Source organism: Cryptomeria japonica, chromosome 11, assembly GCF_030272615.1.
Source record: "Cryptomeria japonica chromosome 11, Sugi_1.0, whole genome shotgun sequence".
Classification (NCBI taxonomy): domain Eukaryota; kingdom Viridiplantae; phylum Streptophyta; class Pinopsida; order Cupressales; family Cupressaceae; genus Cryptomeria; species Cryptomeria japonica.
This window is the reverse complement of record NC_081415.1, coordinates 343238556-343263233: the sequence shown is the minus strand read 5'-3', so window position 1 is coordinate 343263233 and position 24678 is coordinate 343238556. Positions and strand designations below refer to the sequence as shown.

At 36.7% G+C, this 24678-nt stretch overlaps 1 protein-coding gene across 5 annotated transcripts in view; it reads right to left on the bottom strand.

Annotated features, from left to right (window-relative positions):
- LOC131074771 (uncharacterized) overlaps window positions 1-24678 on the bottom strand; it is a 294384-nt gene that overhangs the window by 248358 nt on the left and 21348 nt on the right. For all 5 annotated transcript variants that reach the window (XM_058011449.2, XM_058011456.2, XM_058011466.2 and 2 more), the window contains one exon: window positions 21223-21313. In XM_058011449.2, coding sequence (XP_057867432.2) covers window positions 21223-21313 — 91 coding nt within the window. Of the gene's footprint in view, window positions 1-21222; window positions 21314-24678 lie in introns of those variants that run through there.

Here is a 24678-nt window from a genome sequence, read left to right as displayed (position 1 = left end):
TGATTTAGTTCACATCTATCTATATCTATAATAAGTTCAATTTGCATTAACAGTGGGGAGTTATTTCTATGGTTAAAATTGAAATATTAAAGTTGGCCTTATGTGAATAGTAAAAGGTGAATAGTAACAAAGAAACATAAGGATGAATAGTGAAAAGTGACCCCCCCCTACCTAGTAACTTAAATTGTTTTAAAAGGGGGCCATTTTTGTCAATGAGAAATAGACCCTCAAACTCAATTTAAAGTTTTTAAGGCCAAAAAGAGCCCCTCTCATGGATTGAACTTCTTGAAAAGTTATAAAAAGTGAATTTCATAACATTTGGGCTCATTCTTACCTCTCCATTTTTCAAATCAGCAGCTTGCATGAGAACTTCAGCAACTTTCTAGGAACGCCAACTCTTGGAAGATTTGAGGGATTTGGACGAAAACCCATTTCTCTGGGTGTCAGTTTCCATCATAATACAGCTTTAGTGTGCATATGGCAGCCTCTTTTGGGAATCTTTGAGCAGATTTATCAGTTAGAAGGCAAGGTTTCTTCAATCAGTTGCACGGCTGACCTTTTAGAGGTCATTTCCATATATTTCCAGCTCTATTTCAGCTTGCCGCTCTAGTTTGGGTAGAAGGGTTTCAAACCCTAGCATGTACTTAGGGTTTTGACATTAATTGGAGTTGATTTCCATTTTTCTATGGGCTGGAAACTTGCATCAGACTTATGAGTTCATGTTAAAGGTGAAGGTGTGTATGCTGAACTTTTAAGCAAATGACAGTTACTTATTTACCTTCCTTGTATGTTATGCAATGTATTAGTTTAAACCGGCAATCCCTTTATGTAATATTCAAGAATCTTACATAAAAAACTTCAAACCCACTCAAACAAAAACAAAAACCAGTCAAACCCCATGCAAATATACGCTGGCCAAATATTTATCAGCAAATAAACACTACACATAACATCCTAATTTGGGTCAGATTGGGTAAAATTTGGAGTGGGGATCTTTCAGGCAGCCATTAAAGAGTTTTCATATGTCATTTGTCTTTGAGGAAAGAAAGTTGTTGTGCATCTATAAGAGACTGAAATTATAATCAGAATTTATGACAGCACAATTTAATATTCAGTTTGCTTATTCTGAAACATGTATGCCAAGTGTTTGTGAAAATGCTTCTTGGCTGTAGGTGCACATTCTTCATTTGGAAATTATATATATATGCATTGGGAAGGTCAAAAAAGTTGGTTTTTGTAACTAGGCAGAAAAATAAAAGTTGAATTCTGATTGCCGAAGGCAACATTAGAATTCAACTTAAGTATAGGGCTGGACCCATTCTTACTATGTGGCGTGTAAATTAGTCATGTAATGGGCTGGGCCCAATAACCATATCTTGTATTATGACAGGACCATTTCCTAAACGTGTGGACCCATAAATGTTCGCACGCAACACATTATGTATTCCTCCACATGAAACGTGTTAAACACACACACCTAAATGTAACGTGTGGTTAAGCAATTTATGTTAATAGGGCTGGGCCTAAATGAAACGTGCGGTTAAGCATTTCATAGGGCTGGGCCTCAGACAGGAAACGTGTCACAAGTTGCAAGTTATGTAGGCCCCAAATTTGGCGCCAAAGTGCAAAGTGAATATGTAAAATAAAGGAAATTAGTTAAGGCCGACTTAGAAGACTTGAACATGAATCTTGTATATAAACAAGATTCATTCTACACAACAAATATCTTTATCAAGTGCGATCAGTCTTATGCAAGAACAGTCAACGAATCAGGCATCTTAGAGAGCAAATTCATTGGACAACTTGGTGGGCAAGGTGATGCACTATACTTCAATGATCTCCATCTTCAATTGATGTCAATATTATGCTCTCCCTAAAGACACACTACAGCTGCATATGCTAGGTTCAGTCTGCCCTAAATTGGCAACCAAATCAGATGAGTAATTTGATTCATGTAATCTGCTCATAATTAAGAATCTGATCTGAATCTTTCATGCTGGGTTTTTTTTCCTCCAAGAGGGAGGTTTTCCCAGGGTACTTGTGTCTTGTGTTGTGTGTTCTTATTGTTATTTCTGCTTTTTCTCAGGCTGTTTATAACTTAGGTAACTAGATTAACATCTGATTACCTAAAGTCAACAAAAAATAGTCATTTATGCATTGAGTTTATAGTTTAGATATTATAGAAATCGGTTGCAAGCATTACTTGTGCCTCGGTGTCAATAACACGCAATAATATCAGACTGATAACTCAGACCAGCAAGCTAGAAGTTGATATGCGAATTGTTTGACATTATTCCTTGAGCCAAAAAGGCAAATTTTTACATCAGATTGGTCAAGGGATATTACAATGGTATCACAGCCAAGTTCCTGCCATCCTGTGTGAGAAATATGGCTTCTAAATTTGTTGATGAAGTAATGATTGCTTATGAGGAGTGTAGAGCATTTCCAAATAAGACCAAAAATCTTCTAGACTTCGACTTCTATATGGAGTATTGGATGGATTGTGGCAAGCAAAAAAGGAAATCAAAGAATAGAGATACTTCACCCATGATAGGTAGAAATTTATATGATGACTTTGTTAGACATGCTGATTTAACTCAAGAGGATATGAGGGCAGCCATGGGGAATGAGTTGTCTACATCATCTTTGCAAGAAGTTACACTTGAGACTTCTACATTGGAGGCTAGCATAGAGCATGTTAATGATATGGGTAGCAATGGTATGGATTCATTGGATGATCATGTTGCTTCTTCACCTTCACATGATAAAAAATCAGACTATGGCAGCCAAGGACAGTTGGAACAAAGGCCCTTGGTTTGGTAAGAATTGCAAGCTCAAATGTTGGTGAGGAAGATGGAATAACTCATGCATTGTCAAGAATGGATAGCACTCCCAAACATCTAGAGGGCCTCATTTGGACAGCTCAAAGAGAGGAAAGTCAAAAATGAATGGGACATGGCATTCCTTATATACATTTGCATCCTTTCAAAGAGGCTTTGGTGATAAAAGAAGACTATCTACAAATAGTTAGAGATAGGGACAGGGCTGTCCAATTGGTAAAAGATCAAGATAGAGAGATTGTTGACCTTTGTCTACTTCTGAGTGGGCATGATCACTCTTTTCATAATTCAGAAAATCAGTCCTTTGTAGCAGCTATTCCTAGGAAAGAAGATGAGACAAATCAACATTTGATGGCTTTTAATGACTACAACGTAAGTATAAAAGATCTAAATTGGGACAGCGATATTCCTCCTCACTCTTATGAGATTGCTGCTCTTACACATGGGAAAACTTGTGAAGATGAATCTTCAAGTGTTGGTTCACAAAGTGCTAGTGTTGGGGATGAAAATTCCAATAGAAATGCGCTTGTGAAGCTTGAAGAATATGACAGGTATACTGATGACAGCAGACACATTTCTTCACTTCATCATGAGAATGATGATACCTTGGAATCATCTCTAGATGGCACTCAAGAATTGGGTGTTAAAGATGGGTTTGGTGGGATGAATTCAAATCATGAGCATTCTGATTTTTCATATCAGACTTGGGAGGATGTGGATAGGACACACAACTTGTGCGATATATGGTCACAAAGGGCCAAGGAGGCTAGATTAGTGGCTGCCTATGCAAGACAGCGTCTCCAAAACATTAAGGAAAGCGTCAATCTCTCCAACATGGCTAAGCAAAAGGGGATAGATCGCACTAGGAGATTTGTCATTCAAATGAGCGATGAATCTGAAAATACACTTGGTTCTCCTAAGGACTATGATGGTCAACTATTGACGAAGGCTGGTGCTTTTTACCATGACTGCATAGTGAGGAGAGTTCTTCACCTTTTTAGCCCACATGCAGACGATTGGTTGATGAGTCGATGTTCATTGACGGAGGGCTTGTACCATCCATTGTGGGATGAAAAGTGGCCATCTTCAGAAGATGGGACTAGAGGTTGCAAGTACCCGACTCAGTTGTGTGTGGGGAATTACTTGCAAGGACAGCAGTTAGCTATCCATCATGTTGATGTGTATCCGCTAGGGGTTGCTACTTCTATGTCATAGAGATTTCATATGGATACATGGCTACAGGATGATTATGGTGTTAGTAGGCATGATGGTTTGATTTGTTATCATGTCCAGGAAGGTTTAGTCAATGCTTCTAGATGTCCTTATTTACACATGACAGATGGGTGTGAATTCAGATTGTATTGGGATCTAGGGATCAATTTGTTTGATAGACTGCTCGTCGTACATGGTTCAGTATCTTTCCAAGCACTCTACAGAGTCATTTGGGATGTAGGTGGAGTAGAGTTTTCTTTGCAGGTGAGATTGCTTGGGGACAAGCAATTTCAAGGAGGGTGGATTGTAATGTCCCCATTTTCATGAGGAACAGTTAGTAGAGGGATTTTGCCTATTACTTGACCCTCGTAGGCCAAGGAGTTGATGAGAGGGTTGCTTGTGGCTTCACATTTTATTTTTATCTGATTTTTGGTGAGATAATGCATTCTCACGTATCGTGTCACGTACGAAGTCAATTGCGCTTTATATTATAATGATATTTTAATATTATCTAAAGTGCAATTAAATATTATTTTAAGGTGCAATTAAATATTATTTTATTAAAAGAGAATCTTCTAGAAGGAGGCTGATCCATGTGAGAAAAAGAATAAGTAGGGGATGAGGCTCATTGTTTTGGCATCGAATGTTTTGACATCTTCTTGTTTGATAATTTGTGAAGCCAAGGGTTTCTGCAGTTCATAATCAGTCATAGAGAACGATAACTCTCTTTGATTGGCATAACTGAGGTGGTGAAAGATCCTCCGAAGGGTTGCAATAGAGAGTGAGGGATACTTCAGTCCTTCGTAATTGAGTTTATTGTGTTTTGCATCAGCATTCATGGAGATCGAATTGGGGGAATGCTCCAGCTACATGGTTTATTGATATCTATGATATATCTACACTTCAAGGGGAAGATAGGCGATCTCTTGGAGGTGATTTTGGTAGTGGTTTTGAGGAGTTTGGAGGTGAATTACAGACCTAATCGTGGTCTGCCATGGAGGTCGATCTGATCTACTGAGTCTCATATTTTTGTTCGTTGCTTGTGATTGGAGTGGTAGATTTTTGTGGGCATTTGTTCAATCAGCCCGTCTTGCCTTGGAGATCATTTCTATCATTCTTTGGTGGCGGAGTAGTGCTACATTATTTTATCCTGAACCTGCAACTTAAGGGCATAGGGCGGCCAGCTCCTAGTGGGGCAATTACATCCTTGGAGTTTTCAAAAATCCTCAGAAAATTCCTATATGCTCGCTGAGGATCACTCTTCATTCTGGCATCTTCAAACCAGGTTTTTGATCAATATTTGTTAGTAAAATAATTACTTTTCTGAGTACTTGTGTTCAGAAATTTAAGGCAGCCATTAAAGAGTTTTCATATGTCATGTGTCTTGAGAAAAGAAAGTTGTTGTGCATCTATAAGACAATGAAATTGTAATCAGAATATATGACAGCAGAATTTAATATTCGGTTTGCTTATTCTGAAACATGTATGCCAAGTGTTTGTGAAAATGCTTCTTGGCTGTACGTGCACATTCTTCATTTGGAAATTATATATATGCATTGGGAAGGTCGAAAATAGTCATTTATGCATTGATTTTATAGTTTAGATATTATAGAAATCGGTTGCAAGCATTACTTGTGCCTTGGTGTCAATAACACACAATAATATCAAACTGATAACTCAGACCAGCAAGCTAGAAGTTTATATGTGAATTGTTTGACATTATTCCTTGGGCCAAAAAGGCAAATTTTTATACATCAGATTGGTCAAAGGATATTACAAGATATTTAGGGAAGGATCAATTTGAGGAGATGAGAGCTAGGTTTGAGCTGATATTGGTAAAATAAATCTTTCCTACGCTGGTTGTACTTGTTTGCTAATATGCTTGGTTGGAGATTTCATATGTCGCAGTAGATTAATGCAAGGTTTTTGAGGATGCTAACCCTTATTAGTAACACTTTCTACGCCATTGGAAGATATGGTCTGGTAGGTTTTAAGATTTCTTACAGGTTCCACGTTTGTGGTTAATGACTTCATCCTCAACTTAAGGAACGACTTGGGAAGAGTATAAAAATACTTTCTTATGTGTTGAGTCTTTACTGTGGCTGTATAGCTTTTTGTGGCCGTACTATCACTGCAAGGAGGACGTACTTCAAGCTGCTGGGCTGTACTTTCTATCTGCTACTTGTGTATGTCATTTGCTGGGTCGTATTTGACAAAACTGGAACACCGCTCCAATTTGATCAAGTTGAGCTGGCTGATCATTTACAGCAGAGTCGTGGGGTTGGAAGGTTTTATTGAAAGCACTGAAGTTGCTGCTAGAAGATTACTAAAGTCGAATCATTTAGTTCTTAGAGAGTTTCACCTGGGGTTTGTACGCTCATTGGAGATTGATAATCATTTCTACAGCACTGCCTAATGGGTATGTCATATATTGACTGTAAATGCAATATCTTGAAGAGATATGTTTTCTAAAGGAGGATAAAAGTATTATCAGACCTGTACTTAGTTTCTGGAAGCAATTTACTACGACTTGTTGCCTAAAAACTGTGATTTTCATGTTTACCAATTTGGATCAGATCTGAAATAAGAAAGGGCCTATGATTATTATCTTAATCTTGTCATTGTAAGCTTTAGGCATTGCTACAACTTTTTACAAACTAACCCCTGAAACAAAGGAAAAAAATCAGAAATCTGCCCTAAGGAAAATTCATACCACATGTTTGACAAAATTGCAAACCACACAAACTGAGATTTAAAGTGCAGAAAGGACAAGGTCCATTTCAAGAGATGAGGGTAGGTAAGATAAATGATATTTGATGTAGCGCCATGTGTTACCCATTACCTCCTTGAATGAATGTTGACTTGATACCCTTTGATTGAACGAATGGTGACTAGAATGCCACCTTAGCTTGTCTTGTAGATTTGATTAACTTGCCTTGAACATTCTTCTTCTTCATAATGTTTGGAATTCCTCATGATACTTTGCATTTCATTCTTATGTTAGGGAATTCCATGAACTAATTCCTCCTTAATGTTCTTCGACCTTAAAATTTCTTGATGTAGTTCCTAATTTCTTGATGTGACAGTGAAATCCTTTGTGCTCATATCTTGAACTTGCTTTCCTTCATTTGTTCATCATCGAGGTGAAGTCTTCTTCATGATTGATCTAGTTCGCATCTTCTCCTTCTAGAATCTGTATCTCGAAATCCCAATCCAATCTTTGAAGTGTTGATCTTCCTTATCTGCATTATTTGAGTTCCCTTGCAATATGCATCCTCTTCAAGCCTTGATCATCATGCTTCCCTTCCTTGTAGGAGACTTGCAAAACAAACAAGCATTGAATCAAACACCTATGCAATAAACTTGACTTCAACCTTGGTGGGAAATCCATTCACATACAGATGGATCAGTCCTCAAAACATCCGCATTATCCTTGTTCCCCTCTTTCACTTGGTGGAAATTTGATGCCTATCTAGATAACTTTGAATTGATTTATCCCTTCCGTTGTAATTCTACCCTCAAGTGGAAATCCAATCCCCATCGGGACTCATCGTCTTTGAAATTCTTGTGTTGATTTGATCACCATTCAGTGGAGTGGAAATTCGAACCTCATAGGGACTCGATTCCCAACATTTGTCCCAGCTTGTAATAGGTAATTTGAACAATCAATTTAACTTAGGTTCTGATTAGAAAATTGTAACACCAATTCAGAAAATGTGAACGTCCGGATTGAAATCTGGAAAATTCTCCTCAAGACAACCTGACTTTCAGACTTAGGATAAGTTTGATTGCAATAAGTAAGTCTGAAGACACCCCTATAAACTTAGAAAATCAAGTATTTGGAGCCCAAAATGAATGTCCAGGTCTGGAAATATCACTTGGAGGTCTGAAAACACTCAAAAAAGTGACTGGCTTTTTATATCAAAGTTGTAATAAAAGTCTGATTTTCTGAGGATTGAGTCTAAATACGCCCTCCAATGTCTGAAAATCAAAATACTCATAAAATGGTGTTTCGAAGTCTGATTTTTTATTCTTAAGTCTGAATACACCCTCTGAAAGTCTGAAAATGGCTCCAAAAAGTCTGAAGACACTCAGAAAATGATGAATATCAATGGCTGGAAGTGATAACAGCCCTGTCACATGCTTACACTTAAGTTGTTTCACCTTTCTAAGCTCAAAAATGGCCACGCCTGGGCATAAGTATGTGGCTGAAAACAAAGTTTCAGTCTGAAGACAAAGCTGATATACTCAGAAAATTGTCAAAATGGCATCCGGAAGCATACCACAAGTTTGATTTCTCTTGGAAAAGGTGAGCAAAAGGTCTGATTTTCAGTTTTATATGTCTGAAGACACCCTTCCAAGATCAACAATAGCTGTCCCAAAGTCTGAAGGCAACTTGCGACATTCATAAATCAGTTACTTGACGAGGTTGCAGCCATGTACAATGTTCATATTTGATGAGTTTTACCTTCCCAATGTTAAAATGGCCAAATCTGGGCAAGAATAAATGGCTGGTAAAAATAAATAAGTCTGAAGACAAGTCTGAGCATGAAGTTTCAGACTTATACCAGCGATGGCACACTCAGAAAAAGGCCCCAAATCACTCTAAAAATGACCTCCTAACAAGATCGCCCAAGTATGGAGGGCTGGAAACGAAGATCCAAGTCTAAAGACAACCTGCAAATGAAGCTTCAGACCTACACCAGCAATGGTGTACTCAGAAAAATGCCTCCAAAACTCACTAAAATTGGCCCACAAGTGAAATCGCCCAAGCATGGAGATGGCTGGAAATGAAGATTATTCTGAAGACAAGTCTGAAAATGAAGCTTCAGACCTGCAACAACAATGGTGAACTCTAAAAAAGTGTCTCCAAACCACTCCAAAATGGCTTCCCAATGAAATCGTCTAAGTGTGATGGCTGGGAATGAAACATTAAATCTGGAAATGCACACTTCAGCCAACAATGGTGCCTAGATAGGTTCCAGCAATGGTGAAATGCTCAGATCTGAGCGTGATGGCTGCCCATTAGCATCAATGAAGCTCAGAAATATCACCAAAATCACCCCCAAAGTGAAGCAACCAGCTTCCCAAACAAAATCATAGCTCTTCTAATGGTGGCGCCACCTCCAAAATCAATAAGTGTGGCATAAACAGCCACCAAACACTCAGCAACTCCCCTCCAATGGTGACGCCCGGGTCTGATTGGGCAGAAAACTCCTTTCGATCTACAACTCTAGCTCACAAACTTGGGCGAAAATCGCCTAGCTGGAAACTTCAACCTGCCTTCAATCACATTCCAAATTGTCACATCAGCACACTTATAATATTATTTTAATGCTGGGTTGGGCTCTTTTAAACTAGTCTTCACCTTGTTCTTTCACCACACAAGCAATGTGGGATAAAACTTTGCCTTTTATACTTGCCTGGGAAAATTGATTTGCCTTAGGAAAAATAATTTTAATCATTAATAATCCTTGCAAATCATTAAATAGTTGTTTTTTATTATTAAATAATCGTTGCAAATACAAAAACAATTAAACTTGACCCCACTTGCATTTAAAATTATTCAAACTTCATTAAATTTGACCACTTGGGGAAAATCACCCCATATCTGGATAAAAATCTAGATGAAAATTCATCACAAATCATTATACTTGCCATTTGGGGAAAATCGACCCCCATCTGAATAAAAATTCATGCATAAAAATCACTTCATTTTGCTTATTAAGTCCAAAATTCACCTTTGGGGAAAATCGATCCCCATTTGGAAGATTATCCAAATCAAAAATCATCATAAGTCACACTTGGGGATATTCGCCATTCATCAGGACGATCATCCTCATATAAATCCATTAAAGTCGATTAAATTCCATCCACATCAAAGTCATCTGCATTTCCAAGGGAAAAATGTGGGTCATCGGGAGGATTTCCCAACACTTGGTCAAAATTTACCCTCCTGGTGGAAAATCGCTCTCCATCAAGATAATCAATGGGGGAAAAACAAGGTCCATCGGAATTTTGGGGGAAATTCACTTCCCATCAGGATTTTGAGTGGGGGAAAATCATGGGTCATCAAAAATGTCGGAGGAAAAGCACCTCCCGTTAGGTATTTTGACCTTTAGACCACTAAAACATGGATTTTCATCAGGAATTTAATGATTCTTCCACTCAAAATCATTTGGACACTTCAAATTTCATCATTATGCCTCGAGACTTAGCCAAATTTATCAAAATTTGAGCAAGAAAATAAGGATTTTATCAAGATAAAGTGCACATTTGACTTGAATAACTTCCTAGGAGCAAGAAAGTAACTCCTGAAAAGACCTCTTTGACATTCACACACCAAATATCACTGACTTAGACATATCTAAACTTATTCACGCTCAAAATTCTACACTTAGGCAAAATTTAGGATCACATTAACAATTTGACATTTTAAACACATTTGATCCTACATCCTCTCATTAGCAAAGGCAAAACACTAGGAAACCAAGGCAATCTAAGCAAAACACCTACCCTAAAAGCGAAAAAGTGGGGGTCCCCATTTGCAATGGGGCAATGTGTGAAAACGTCACAACAAGTATCAAGAGATATGCATCAATCACCTACAGCCTGTGATGAGTTGGTGCCTAGTATCATTCCAAGTCAAGGCATCTAAGTTCATTGCACTTGACTCATCCAATGAGGCGGATAACTAACAAATGTGGGCACTAAGATCAATGTACCTACCTTCACCATATGTTGGTCGAAATTCAAAGGACATGTATCTCATAAAATGTAAATTTATCATTGGTCAAGCATTAAATGCTATGTAATGGGTGTAACAAACCCTAATTAGGATTTCTATCTTGTAATCTTGGCCATTGATTGTGAATCAATCTAAGCCACTCATTGTAATGAGAGCACTATAAAAGGCTCCACTTCTTCATTTGTAAAAATATATAGTTCAAAAATATTCAATAATTAGCAAATAGCAAGCAACAGTGAGAAGTAGAGTAGGAGGAGAAGGCAGAAATTGTTGCCAAACTTCTAAATAAGCATCCTTTTCATTGAAGATATGGTGGAATGTGTTGTTTCTTCTACATAATTGTATGGTTTCTTGTTGGATGCTAATGTTAGATGATGATAATTAGATGGATGAAAGATCTTTGTGCATAAGCATCCTTTTCATTGAAGATGGTGGAATGTGTTGATTCTTCTACATAATTGCATGGTTTCTTGTTGGATCCTCATGTTAGATGATGATAATTAGATGGATGAAATATCTTTGTGCATGATTGATGGTGAAGCCCCTATGTTCATACTACTAATATTTCATTGATTGTGAAGCATCTTTCATAGTCAACTGACCTCATTTATCCAAGCTTAACTTCAATTGCTACTTCTTCATTGATATGCATCGTCTTGATGGTGTCTATGTTTGTGGTAGTGATTTGAACATCATATGCTTACCTTAGAAGATCGCACTATACTTTGTGGAGTTGTTGCTTTGCATGGCAAAGCAAAGTCTATTTGAGTTTCACCAAAGATTGTCCATCGCTCTTGCATTCCTAGGATTTAGATTAGCTTTCTAAACCCTTTATCATTTCTTCTTTTTTTCAACCAGGTTGATTTCCACTTTCCACCAACATTCAAGCATTCAAGTATTAACATAAGTCCCCCTTGTGATTCCAGCAAAATCACATCAAACACATTGAGTCTATCCAAGAGCACGTCAAGACTTGACATTCGAAACCTTGGAGTCATCCCATTTGATCACGTTGTTTAGCACTTGGGAAGATTTTGTTCAAGAGAGGATAGAATATTTGGTATTGTATTTTATGTTGTATAGTGCATAAACACATCAACACTAACCACTTTCTAACTGCTCCCACTGCAAGACAAAAGTTTACACGTCTTGTGGCACAAAAAGACGAAATAACAACTTTTTGTCACAAAAGGATGAAATTGCCAGCTGGATAAATAACATACTTTTGGCTTTTATTGTATTACATTAAATTGAGCCCAAAGTTGTTATTTTTACGATAAATTCATTACTATTTCAAAATAAATCATATTCCAGCTCATATCTAGTTGTTTCCTCTTGGTTTCCTGAGAACTTTTGTGTAGGATTGCTCTTGAATCAATCACTGTTTTCCAATTATCTAGAATTGACACCCTCTAGGTTGTGATACCGATTCTCAATACTTCATCTCCAACTCTGTAACACGTTCTTCAATGGTATGTTACTATTGATATTTCCAAATTTTACAGAATGCCTCATAGAGCCATTTCTATGAACATGTTGCTCTCAATCTTCCATTTAGAAAGACATCATCTTCCGAATTTTGATCTTGTGTTTCCATTTCTTAGCAATCATGTGGCATGCTTGGAAATGATATCTAGAAGTCCTTGAGTCATTAGCTTCTTCTGATGATCTTTCTCTTTTGGCTCTTTTTCTGAAAACTACTCTTCACTGTGGTCATATCTTCAATCCGTGCTCCAAACCCTTCATCCTCCAATGGTATTGACCTGCAAGGACAAGTAGTTATTATTACATTTAAGTACTTCAAGGGTTTCTAGGGTTAGTATTTCAAGCATCATCATATGAAGAAAGAGTCATGATGAACAGTGTGACAAAATTATAAAGATCCTCATTGATTCTGACACCTCAAGGCATCCAATGCTTGATCAACCTTCACATTTATTTAGCATATTCCTCTTGAGAGCCTATCATGAGACTCCATCCTCTGGCTTTTATGCATTGAAGTGTTTATCTTCTTTTAGGGTTGTCTCTCTTTGTTGGAATTTGATGGATATGCTCCTTTCAGGAACCTTTGTCTGCATACATAGATTAGGAAAGACAAACTAGGGCACATAAGGTCCTTAAGGAAACTTGGATTCTTCATTAGTCCATTGGAAGATTAACCTCTTGTTATGCAAATGCAGCATTTCATGTTATTGATCATCATTTTGGACTAGAAATCAGACCTTAGGAAAGTTTGACATTGGAATGCTGTTGGTAGATTAGGAATTCTGCTTTGAAATTCAAAAGTAAGATGACACTTTGGAAACTCAGACTTATGAAGACTTGACAGATTATGAATTCAGACCTAAGAGATGTTATTTGGACCTTCTTCTCTGAAACTCGGACTGTGGACTTCTGCAAAGGGGTCTCTGATTCTGAGACGTGGGTCTAGGAATGAAATAGAACTTCTGTTCACAACACAGACTATGGAAGATCAAGTGGAATCTGATCTGCAAACTCAGAGTAAGGAGATCTTTTAGAATTAGACCTTGAAATTCAGAATTTGAAAACAATGCAGGTAGCTCTTCAAATTCAGACTGTAAAATCAGATTAGGAAACCTGGACTTTGGAATCAAAAGTGGAATATCAGACCTTGAATATGTTTGGGAATTCTAATCTGAAACTCAGCATATTGGACATGATGTGTATTCTCCTCTCAAACTCGGATCTGATTGAGATTTTGTTTTGTCATGCAAACTGAGACTTATGAATGGATTTTCTGATTAGAAACTTGCCTTCTGTCTTGCAAATCTGGTCCTTGGAAGAGATCTGGATATCTGATCAGAGAAAGATGCTATTTGGAACTTTGCTCAAAATTCAAACCTGCTGCAAACTCGGATATGGGAACCTGATTGCGAATCCTATTTAACCTCGGACTCAGGACTATAGGAATTCTGATCAGAAACTCAACCTATGGAACATGCTGAGGAATTCCCCTTTCAAACTCGGAATTAGGAATGGATTTAGGATTCAAGGCAAACCAGGGTTGGGAATGATATGTGGACTTTCTTCTAAACTCAGACCTTGGCAAGGAATTGGGAAACTCAGACTTAAACCTGGCAATTGGAAATTGGAAGCAATTTAGTAATCTCCCAAACCTGGACATTGGAAACAATTTAGGTATTTCCCAAACCTGGACATTGTAAATATTTTACGAATTTGCCATTCCTTCTCCCAAGTCCGAGTTTGCAAATAAATCAGTCTTTAACATGATATAATTCAGAGTTTCAGACTTCTAAGAGAAAATCCTAATTTCCTCCCACAGTCCAAGTTTAGTCTTATATTTGCATTGTTTCTTGGTTCCAAGATTCCTTTCTTTGCATACTTTGTGCTTTCTTGATATCTGCACTTCAATATTCAATCCTTTGCTCATTATTCCTTGACAGTTACATTCTCTGACTTCTTCCTTATGCTGAGCTTGATGATTTGCTAGACTCCCCACATGACTGTCCTCCATTGTCCATCACTAACTTGGGCCTTTAATTTAAGTTATTATTGCATGTTTTGCTGTGAACTTCAATGTTAGGAATCTGATCAGGAGATCATGTTGCAGACTAAACCTTAGGATCAGATCTGAAAACCCTGCTCCAAACTCAGGCCCTGCCCTACATGTTGGAAACTCAGACATTGGAAAACACTTAGGATTATCTGATTTCTTATCCTAAGTCTGAATTTGAGTGATGGATCCGTCTTTGTTTTCTTTGCTTTCCTCAATGAAACTTGGGGTTAAAGATCAGATTAGGATTTTCCCAAAATCCTTCCAATCTCCAAGTTTGTCTCTGTTTTTGCATTGGTCCTTGGTTCCAAAACTCCCTCCCAAGTCCGGGTTTAGGCATGCATTGGGCTGTTTGACTTATGCTCTTCATTTCTTCATAATCCTTATGCATTTTCAATTCTTGATCTCTTGTCTAAGACAGGGTTTAGGTTTGATGTAATCTTCTTGTTCACACCTTTAGTTCTTCTTCATGTTTCTCATTCTTTTCTTTCTTTTCCATGCTTCCTCATTTGTCACTAATGTTCCAAGGAAACTCCCATTTGAATTGAATTTGTGCAATATGGATACTTCCCAAAACACATAGCCTTCTATTCCAGACCTATTGAAAGCTTTCACCTGGGTTCTCAACCTCACTTATCACAACACCACAAGCCTCCTATGCTCCCTATCACACCTTAGTGATTGTACGATGCATTTTGATCTAGCCTCTCTCTCATTCTAGCAATCCCTACCTGAAAAGTTTGTTGCAAAACACCAGCAAAGCAAGCAAAAGAAAGGGGGGTCCCTGTCGGAGACGGGGCATGTGTGTACAAACAACAGAAAGGAGAAGCCTCACAAGTGGACTCTAAGTGCTTAGGTGAGGACCCCAGTGCCCGTAACAATAAAGCTCTGAATCTATATCATAAACCAATAAGCACCCCCAATCTGAGAACTAGTGGGAATTATCTTGTAGATTCTGCTCGGGTAGCCAAGGAGAGCTTTAGTTCGGAGATCAATAAGAGGAAGAAGAAACCAAGTCTTAATTCTACCCCCACCTCTAAAGACGGTACCAATGATAAATTGATACATGCGGGTTATGGATTCTTTAATGTGGTGAAACACAAAAGGAAAAATAGGACCAAAGAGTCTGCCTCTCCTATTCATAAAAGAAAGGAAACCGAAGAAAGATTACCTAAATGCTTTGAAGGATTTAGGAAACCAATGGACACTTCTTAATAAGTTGGACCATGGATATAAACTATATATCATGTAATGTAAGGGGGTTGGAATACCTAGACAGAAAGTATGTGTTGAGAAGGTTCCTTAACTTGGCCAAAAACAAGGATGCAATCTTCCTTCAAGAAGTCAAAGCCACCCATTTCACACTAGATGTAAATCAGAAATGCACCGGAAAGAGGCTACACAATTCACCACCAAGCATTTAAAGGGTAAGGATGGAGCAGTCATACTGTTATATAACAAATGGATTAACTATGTCATTGATCATGGATCTCCCCCTTGCAATAAAGCAACATGGATAATCATTCAAAAAGAAGAGTTATGCATTGGGTTATGTTCCATATATGCCCCAAATGATTATAAGAACAGAATAGGACTAAGGAAGTGGTTGTACACTCTTGCTGATGTACCATGGATTATAGGTGGGGACTTCAACATGGTAGAACATCAAGAGGACAAAATTGGGGGTAGTAAGTTTGAATGGAAGGGCAATGAGAAACACTACTAGACTAGGGTGAAGGGCAAATTAAAACTATTTGACCCATTGGAAGGTACGAGACAAGAACATAAAACTTTATTGGTTCACATGGTGTAACTTTCACCAGGGAAGAAAGAGGATCTATTGCAGACTTCATAGGATAGATGCTAATAGAGAGCAATTTAGTTTCAACAAAGATGATCTTGGTAATAGAGTCAAAGTGCTCCCCTACACTCTATCTGACCATCACCCTATCCAAGCTGATATTGTGATAAACAACTCTAATGAGATGATGCAAAACAGGGAATGCAATTTTTTTTTAACACCAATCTGCTAAGCAATGAAGACTGCAACTGTGCTATATACATGATCAGACAATTTAATAAATGGGGAATTCACAATAAGTCTGCTATTGCTAAGTGGGAACCGAATGTTAATAGTTGGAAAGTTTTGTTCCAAATTATTGGGAAGAAGAAATCTGAAGACAATAGAAGGGTTGAGGATAAGCTAAATGATGAGCTCCTTCTCACTAAAGTCCAACTCCAAGATGACCACTAGGGACCTCAATGATAATCTAATCATGGTTAAAAATGCATTGAGGAGGATTCAAACTAGAAGGATTCAAGGTCTAAGAGTGAGAGCCAGGATGAATTGGATGCAAAATGGGGACAAAGGAACCAAATTCTTCTTTAGATGTTAAGACAGAAGGAGTTTAAAGGAAAAATAGACAAAATATGGGAGGAAAGAAAAACAATCATAGAGCAAGATGAAATTAAAGAGGCCTTTCTCCAATTTTACAAAAAGCTATTCTCCACAGAAGGCAAAAGTAGTAAATGTCACGAGGCTAGGGAATTCTATAAAAAGCTTATTCTGAGCAAATCTCAGAAGAAGGAACGTATAAACTTGATAAGAATATCACCTTGGAGGAAGTACAAAAAGCTATTAATGTTCTAAGCAATGACAAATCTCCAAGCCCTGATGGATTACCTATTGAATTATATAAAACTAAGTTACTGATTCGGGTACAAGTATGGATTCATGGGTACAACAAAAAAATCCCTTGGGTACGGGTACAAGTACGTCCGTATATATATAAAATTTAAAATATTATCATATAAATAAAAAAAATTTTAAAATTAATATCTAATTAAACATTATAATATTAATAATACATGTTGGCCAAATATATCAAATTAAACATTTTAAAATATTTAATTTTAATATTGAATAGAAAGAAAAGATTAAAAAACAAATCGTATAAAAACCATATAAAGATATTTAATATTATTCTTAAAAAAACTTTAAAGAGATCGAACCTAAATAGGTGAGTCAAGCATATTATTTAATGGAGTTGTGAGAGATGGGAGTCAGGCATATCTGGCCAATAGTGAGAGCAGGGAGTCGAGCACATTTGGCAACACGGAATTTTGAATCATGTCTGAATCACATATGAATCTGCATCGCGTTTGAATCTCATCTAGATATATGACGAAAATCAAACTCTTCTGAATCACATCTGAATTTGTAACGATAACAACTTTGGCCAATGTAATCAAATAAGCGATTTTATTAAAACCTAAAATCTATTCCATACGAATTTTGATAAGAGAGAGAAATGTATCCACAGCAAACTGAAAGCCACACTAGACTCGGTACAAACCAAAACCCATATCTGAGCTTCCGGTGCTGAACCCGATAACTTAGATATAAGAAGAACATCAAATGGATTAGTGAAGACCTGTTGCAGGTTTATAATGAAGCCATTGAACAAAGGTACTCTAGGAGCAGAAATCGATAAAGGGGTTATCAAGCTGCTCCCCAAGGATGGGGACAAAACCCTAATCAAAAATTGGAGGCCAATCGCACTGTTAAATGTATTATATAAGATTCTGGCAAAGATCATTTCACTAAGACTAGTAGATATACTTCCCAAGCTGCTCCCCAAGGATGGGGACAAAACCCTAATCAAAAATTGGAGGCCAATCACACTGTTAAATGTATTATATAAGATTCTGGCAAAGATCATTTCACTAAGACTAGTAGATATACTTCCCAAGTTTGTAAGCAATACACAAACTAGCTTTATTAAAGGGACGAGTTGAGAAGCAATGAATTGGGCCAAGGCCTCAAATCAAAATGTGGCAATATTCTTGTTGTATTTTGAGAAAGCATATGATAGGGTAGAATCGTCTTTTCTATTGATGATGCTGGAAGCTTTTGGCTTCCTAGGCAATTTTGGTCACCTAGTGCAAACCCTTATAAGAGATGCATCTGCTCAAAGAGACATTAATGGCTCCTTAACTAAGAGGTTTCCTCTGGAGAGGTCAATGAGACAGGGCTGCCCCCTTGCCCCAGCCTTGTTATTGCTTCAAATGCTAATTATTACCTACTCAAACATTCTTCCATCTCTCCTAGGGTCAAAGGTATTACCCCAATAGAGAGGAGCTTTTGAATATCCAATTTGCGAATGATACTGCATTGTTCATTGAACTTAATGAGGAAAATATGGACTCACTTATCAAGAAGCTTTATTTATTTTGTGATGCATCTGGTGCTAGAATCTCTAATACAAAATCTATTACGCTAGGATGGATGGAGGAACCCCCTCCTTGGTTTGCCAAATACAGTTTTCTATGGGGTGGTCCTACTAAACAGGTAATGTATCTTAGCATCCCATTTGCTACCAATCTATGTCTCAAAGACATGTGGCTCTAGATAAAAGGTAAAATTGATAACAATTTGAGCAAATGGAACAAACAGTTCCTCTCTCTTGCAGGCAGAGTGCAAGTATGCCAAAAGATTCTCTTCTTATAGTCTATATTACTCTTTAGTTTGGTTGTTTAGTAGTTACCAAGTCAATGAGATCCAAAAGCAAATAAGGAAGTTCCTTTGGTCTTATGGCAAAGGCAAGAAGAAGGCCCATTCTATTAAATGGTAGTGGTGTTATCTAGATAAGAGGTGGGGGGTTTTAGGATTAAAGGATCTCAAGGTTCAAGGGATCAATCTTGCAGCAAAATGGATTTTCAAAGCTCTAGAAGGGGATGAACCCTAGAAGGTGCTTGTTAGAAACAATATTAGTCTCTCTACTCCTAAGCACGCTGGGACCTAGAAACTTCTTCCTCTTAATGATTGGATGGCAGGTAGTTTTCCTGTTGCCCCTACCAGGTCCACTGTTTTCAAGACAATTTGGAAAGCATGGGAGAATGTCAGGGGTCTCATTGCACATAATGGGATCGTTGCTGATGACAGAAGCATTTGCGGTGAGAGATCCATCTGGTAGAATCTTACTCATAAAGAGAAACCCCTTGCCCTCCTTCAAGGTTGCTCTGCTAGGACATGGTACCTTAAAGGTATCAAATGCTTTAAGGACATCCTCCTAGACAGTCAGTTAAAATCTTGGGCCTATTTAAGTCAGGAATTTGATCTCCCTATCTCTAATTAGAGAACCTACACTGTCCTTAGGGAAGCCTGCACTCACCTTTGCCTTCTAAGGGTTTGCTCATGGGATGATAAGAGATTCATGCTATACAAATGGTTTGATGGCACTGGTTTAATAAAGACAAATGCTAGATTGATTTATAACTCTATTTGCAGCAATGTAGATTTAATTGAACGCCTTAACAATATTTGGCGGGTGAATTTAAATTGATAAAATGTGGCATGATATTTTTTTCAGAATTTGGAATAATACCATAGAGCCTAAGAAGGCTTGTTTCAAATGGTTGTTACTATTACAGGGGCTGCCTTATAAAGACTTCAATAGTGATAATGATTTGTGCACTGTGTGTAGGAAGCCTAAGAATATAAAGCATATTTTTCTTGAATGTTTTATTGTCAAAGAGATATGGGAGCATTTATGTTCTAACTTAAAAGGATGGAATGATAACACTGATTATTCTGAAATTGTGTTTGGTTTTATGTCTAATATGAATAAGGAATACAATCTATTTTGGCTTATATTATCTATTGAAATTCCATGGCAAATCTGGAAAGTGAGGAACGAGGACAAGTTTCAAGGGGTTAAAAAGGTGCTTATTGAGTCTTATAAGAGACTCATTACTCTCAATGTTGCTAGGCAGGTCTATGTCACTTAAAACATTTCAAGATTCGAAATTGAGAAGCTATTGTAGGATAGCATAGTCAGAGTTAACTCCTATGAGGTGTCTTATGGACACACCTGGGCCTATGCCAAAGAGGAATATAAGCTATTTGTGTGTGGGTTACAGGAGTTTGTGAAGAAGTACAATGAGGAGAAAAGGACTGGTGAGAAACTCAAAGGAAAGAAGCCTATAGAAGCTGAAAACAGGACCAAAAGAAGGGTTCCAAGTACTACATGAACCAGGGTGAATGCTCAGCTATGGAAGTGGTCAACTCTAATGAAGAAATCTCAGCTATAGACACGCCCATTGGATGGGGAGATCTGAACCAGTACAGCAAGAGCAGAAATTACTAGAGGCATTGCTAGAAAAGACATCACCTTTTTGACATATACAGTGGTTTCTATATAGAAGCATAGGACACAATTACAGAATTATATGTATTGAAATGTATATTGTATACTTTTTGTATTGTTATAAGCCTGTTATTTGTATAGTTAGTAGGAGCAAAACAATGTTAATGCCCTGCGTAGCCATGATGACTATTTTATGATTCTTTTTGGGGACAGTCCTAGGCTGTCTGAACTCTATCGTATATGACGTCTATGTAAAGTTTACAATGTATCTTTAATATTTAAAAAAAGAAATATGTCATACAGGTTGTTTGTGAGTAATTGGGCAAAGCCTCTGCAGCTCCTAATCTGAATTTTAGCCCCATTGTACAATTCCTCTCCCTTTAATTCATAGTAATTTTCATGTTCCTAGTGGATTCAGTGATTTTGCAATTATGGGGATAGGACTTTTGTTGGACAATAATAATTTCAATAGCAATTTGGAGGCTAGGGATTTTTTGTGCAAGAGCTCATGACAAACAAGTTAAGAAGTCAACATTTTGTTTGTCTATGTCAGAACATGAAAAAGTAGATTGATTGGAAGAGGACGAGTTGTGTACGATATATCTCAGCTTTTCCTCTAATTCGCATTGCATCATTTTATGTTATCTTCATTAACAGTCGTCAATAATGAGATTACTTAACCATCCCAACAAGATGAAAATCATCTACACTAAAATATATTAGTCTGGGAAAATTTACCTCCACAATTATTATTTGCAGAATATAAACCAAATCCTTCTTCCGAATTACAAGGGCTAAGCTTGCAACCACACAGCTGGACTCCATTCACCTGTTCAAGGGAAACACTTGTCATAATGAACATAAAAGTAAGAAAAAAATTAGAAGAATTAGTTCTGCTGACAAATACTGTTTGCATATCTATAGCAGTGGATACTACAAGATGTGTTCCGTGAGGCGTGTTCTTTCATAACATTAATTCTACAAGAATAAATCAGCCATCTTCACTTCTTAAGTTTATTCTTTGGTTCCTAAACTAAAAATATGCCCACAACAATCACTCATGGCCCTTTAGCATACTTTCCCTTAGTTACAAACTTACAGCCACACCATGCATCAATTGCATTTACAATTAAATTGTGTATCTTTCAAAATATTTCATAAAAAACTTGCAACCACAATGGGCATCATTAAGATTTATGATTGTGTCTTTTACCAGCAGCATGTAAGAGGTATTTTTTGCAATATATAAAATTATGATGTTTATCATGATTCAACTGCATGGTTTTTTGAGTCAAACATGACCCATATTTCATGAGTAGTGGTTCACAAGAACCCATCACCTCATGAGCATGAACGAAGCCATTCCAATAATACTCCAACTCAAGCATGCTTAACCATGGAGTTTCCCCCAAGATCAAACCTACGTAGTTGGCTATCACATTTGCAAAACCTTCAACAAGTGGTGCGACTTACAAACAAAACCATGGTTAAGTGCATTTGAAATGAAGAAGTACTAGGATGGGTGACCTCCAAGAAAGTCTTGATGCTTCACCCTATGAGCATCACACTTAGATGCAATGACTGCTAAGTGGACCATTCATGCTCATGAGAGATAAGTTCCTGTAAACCAACACTCTTAAAATCTAGATCAATAAATTTGACTCAAAAACTACCCAATCAAATCTTTTACTAGTCTTTCAAACTATTTCATAAACACTTCTTTGTAGAGATCGTTTTTTTTCATATATTTTAAAACAAAGAAGAAAATTTTATAGCACTTAACAAATATTTAGATTTCATAACTTTTCTTTACAACTTTTTGTTTTATTAGTGTCAATACCAATTCAAGCATACTATAAAAACAATTGCACTCATTTTCATTTCTTTTCCACTAAATTCAAAAAAGAATATGCATAAACTAACCCATGAAGTTATTTTTCCTTTACTTGTTTTAAACTTTGTAGGTTTATCCATAGTTTGCCAACTTGACGAGTCGCCAAGTACTTACTAGTTTTTTACTCACCAATCCTCTTGCCCTAAGTTTTTGGCAAGTACTTGCTGAAAACTCAATGAGTCTCACTATGACATGCTGTGAAAAAAAGAATGCCAAAAATGTAAAGAAAATGCATAAAAAACACAAATATGACACAATTTTTTGCCTTTAAAAGCCCTATTTGGCCATCTTGAACACACACAACAGCATTAGAGCATTCAATAATGAATTGGAAGGATTTTTTAGGGGATTTGGAAAACAAATTTCAAGAAATTTAGATTTGCACCAGGTTAGTTGCTTTCTTTTTTCCTTTTTTTTTAAGCATATAAATTTAATAATCATTTCTAATTTTCTAAGCATGTAAAATTTACATATTTTATTGCATCAAATTGATTCAATTTAAGTAAATCCCAGCAAAATTCCAGATTGATACCCAATTATGTATCTAGATCAATTAGTTTTCCAGTCCTTGCTCCATGCGTTTATGATCATCATTTCTATTTTTTTAAGAATGTAAAATTTGCATATTTAATGCATTGAATTAATTAAATTTATATAATTGGTTTGTTGATTAACATTTAATGATTTAAAGTTACACAAACTTGTTTAAATTAATTTTTTTATTTTTCTAAATACAAGTTTTATGTTTTAGAATTAAAAGATGTTATTTTTATTTAAGTCACACAAAGGACTCACAAGAGGCAAAAACCTATCTACAACTCCAAATAGCCTTCCCCACACAAGAGAGAAGCAACAAAGCATGCTATACTACAAATAATGCTACAAGATGCATACAAGATATGATGTACAAGAGAAGTGTAATGTCACATCCTAGGTTTCTCCCAAAGTAAATGAACAATATGTTTTTGTTTTTTTAATTTTATATTTTTTGTATTTTTGGGTTGAATATGAAATAGAAAGCTCTACTAAAATATAAAGTACTGAAATGAAACTAATTAAACCGCAAATAAAATAAATTTGCATTTTTTCTTATTTTATATTTTTTCGTATTTTCAAATTTTAATTTAGTGAACCATGGGGACACATACCACCCTTGAAAATTCTTGCAAATCCAAGACAAGGACATTTCTAGGACATGGGGACTTGGAGGTGATGCCCCCGCTATCCCGCCACCTATGCCACCATCCCAAGGATATTTCGCAGATGTCTCCCTCTTAGAGGGGATGTTTTCGAGACCTCCCCATTCTGGGGGAATTCTCAAGGACACTAGTAAATCCGTGAGACGTCCTAGAGACATCTAGGAATCCCCCAAATGTCTTGGGGATGCTCAGGCGCCTCCTACTGCACTACAAAAGAAAAAGTTTATTTTAAAATAAAATCAATTTTCTTTTACTTTCATGCCCAAGCCCAAAACCTAATAGCCTATGGGCCCCACTTAAACCCCAAAAACTCTATAAATTTGCTTTCCAACCTCATTCCAACTCACAACAAGAAATCAACAGCAAGCTAATAGCTCATAGGAATGAAAGTTAGAATGAGTATTGAAAGTAGCAAGCCTACAAGTGCAAGGTGAAAGAGTAAGTGAAGAGCAAGAGAATCTAGGAAAAGCAAGAAGAGGGGTCAAGTGATGCCCACTCAAAGGATTGAAAGCATTTTGCAAGCAACAAGGTAGACTTCTAGCTCACTGTTCTTCCATGACTGGTTTTTCAATTTTGTATCATTTTTTAATTAGTTTCTTTTAATACAATTTATAAATTGAAATATTAGTTTACATTGTTGATTGCAATTTCTTGCAAATTTTAAATTCAATAATTACCAATTTAGTTTTCAATTTTGCAAATAGTTCAAATGAATTATATTAATGGATCATAATCAAATATTGATTTTTTTAATTATATAACACCAAGCTGTCATTTTAATTTTTAAGCTTTCAATATTCAAATTTATTTATTTATTTATGTCAAATTAGGACTATAGCTTTTGTGTATCCTCTACTTTTATGCTTTGTGCGGCCTAAAGTAGGAAAAACAAAAATGAAATGTAATAGGCTGGCCCTATTGCTACCAATTCATTCCCAACCTCGCCTTTGGAATTATGTCAAACAGTTGGTGTGCAAAGTGTATAGTTTGTTTCTTTATAGGCAAGCGTTAAATGGCAACAAGCAATTCAACAATAATCAAACATTAACCTTTACTACTGTTGTTCAATAAATTCAGATATGGCAACCATTTCAGCTCTCA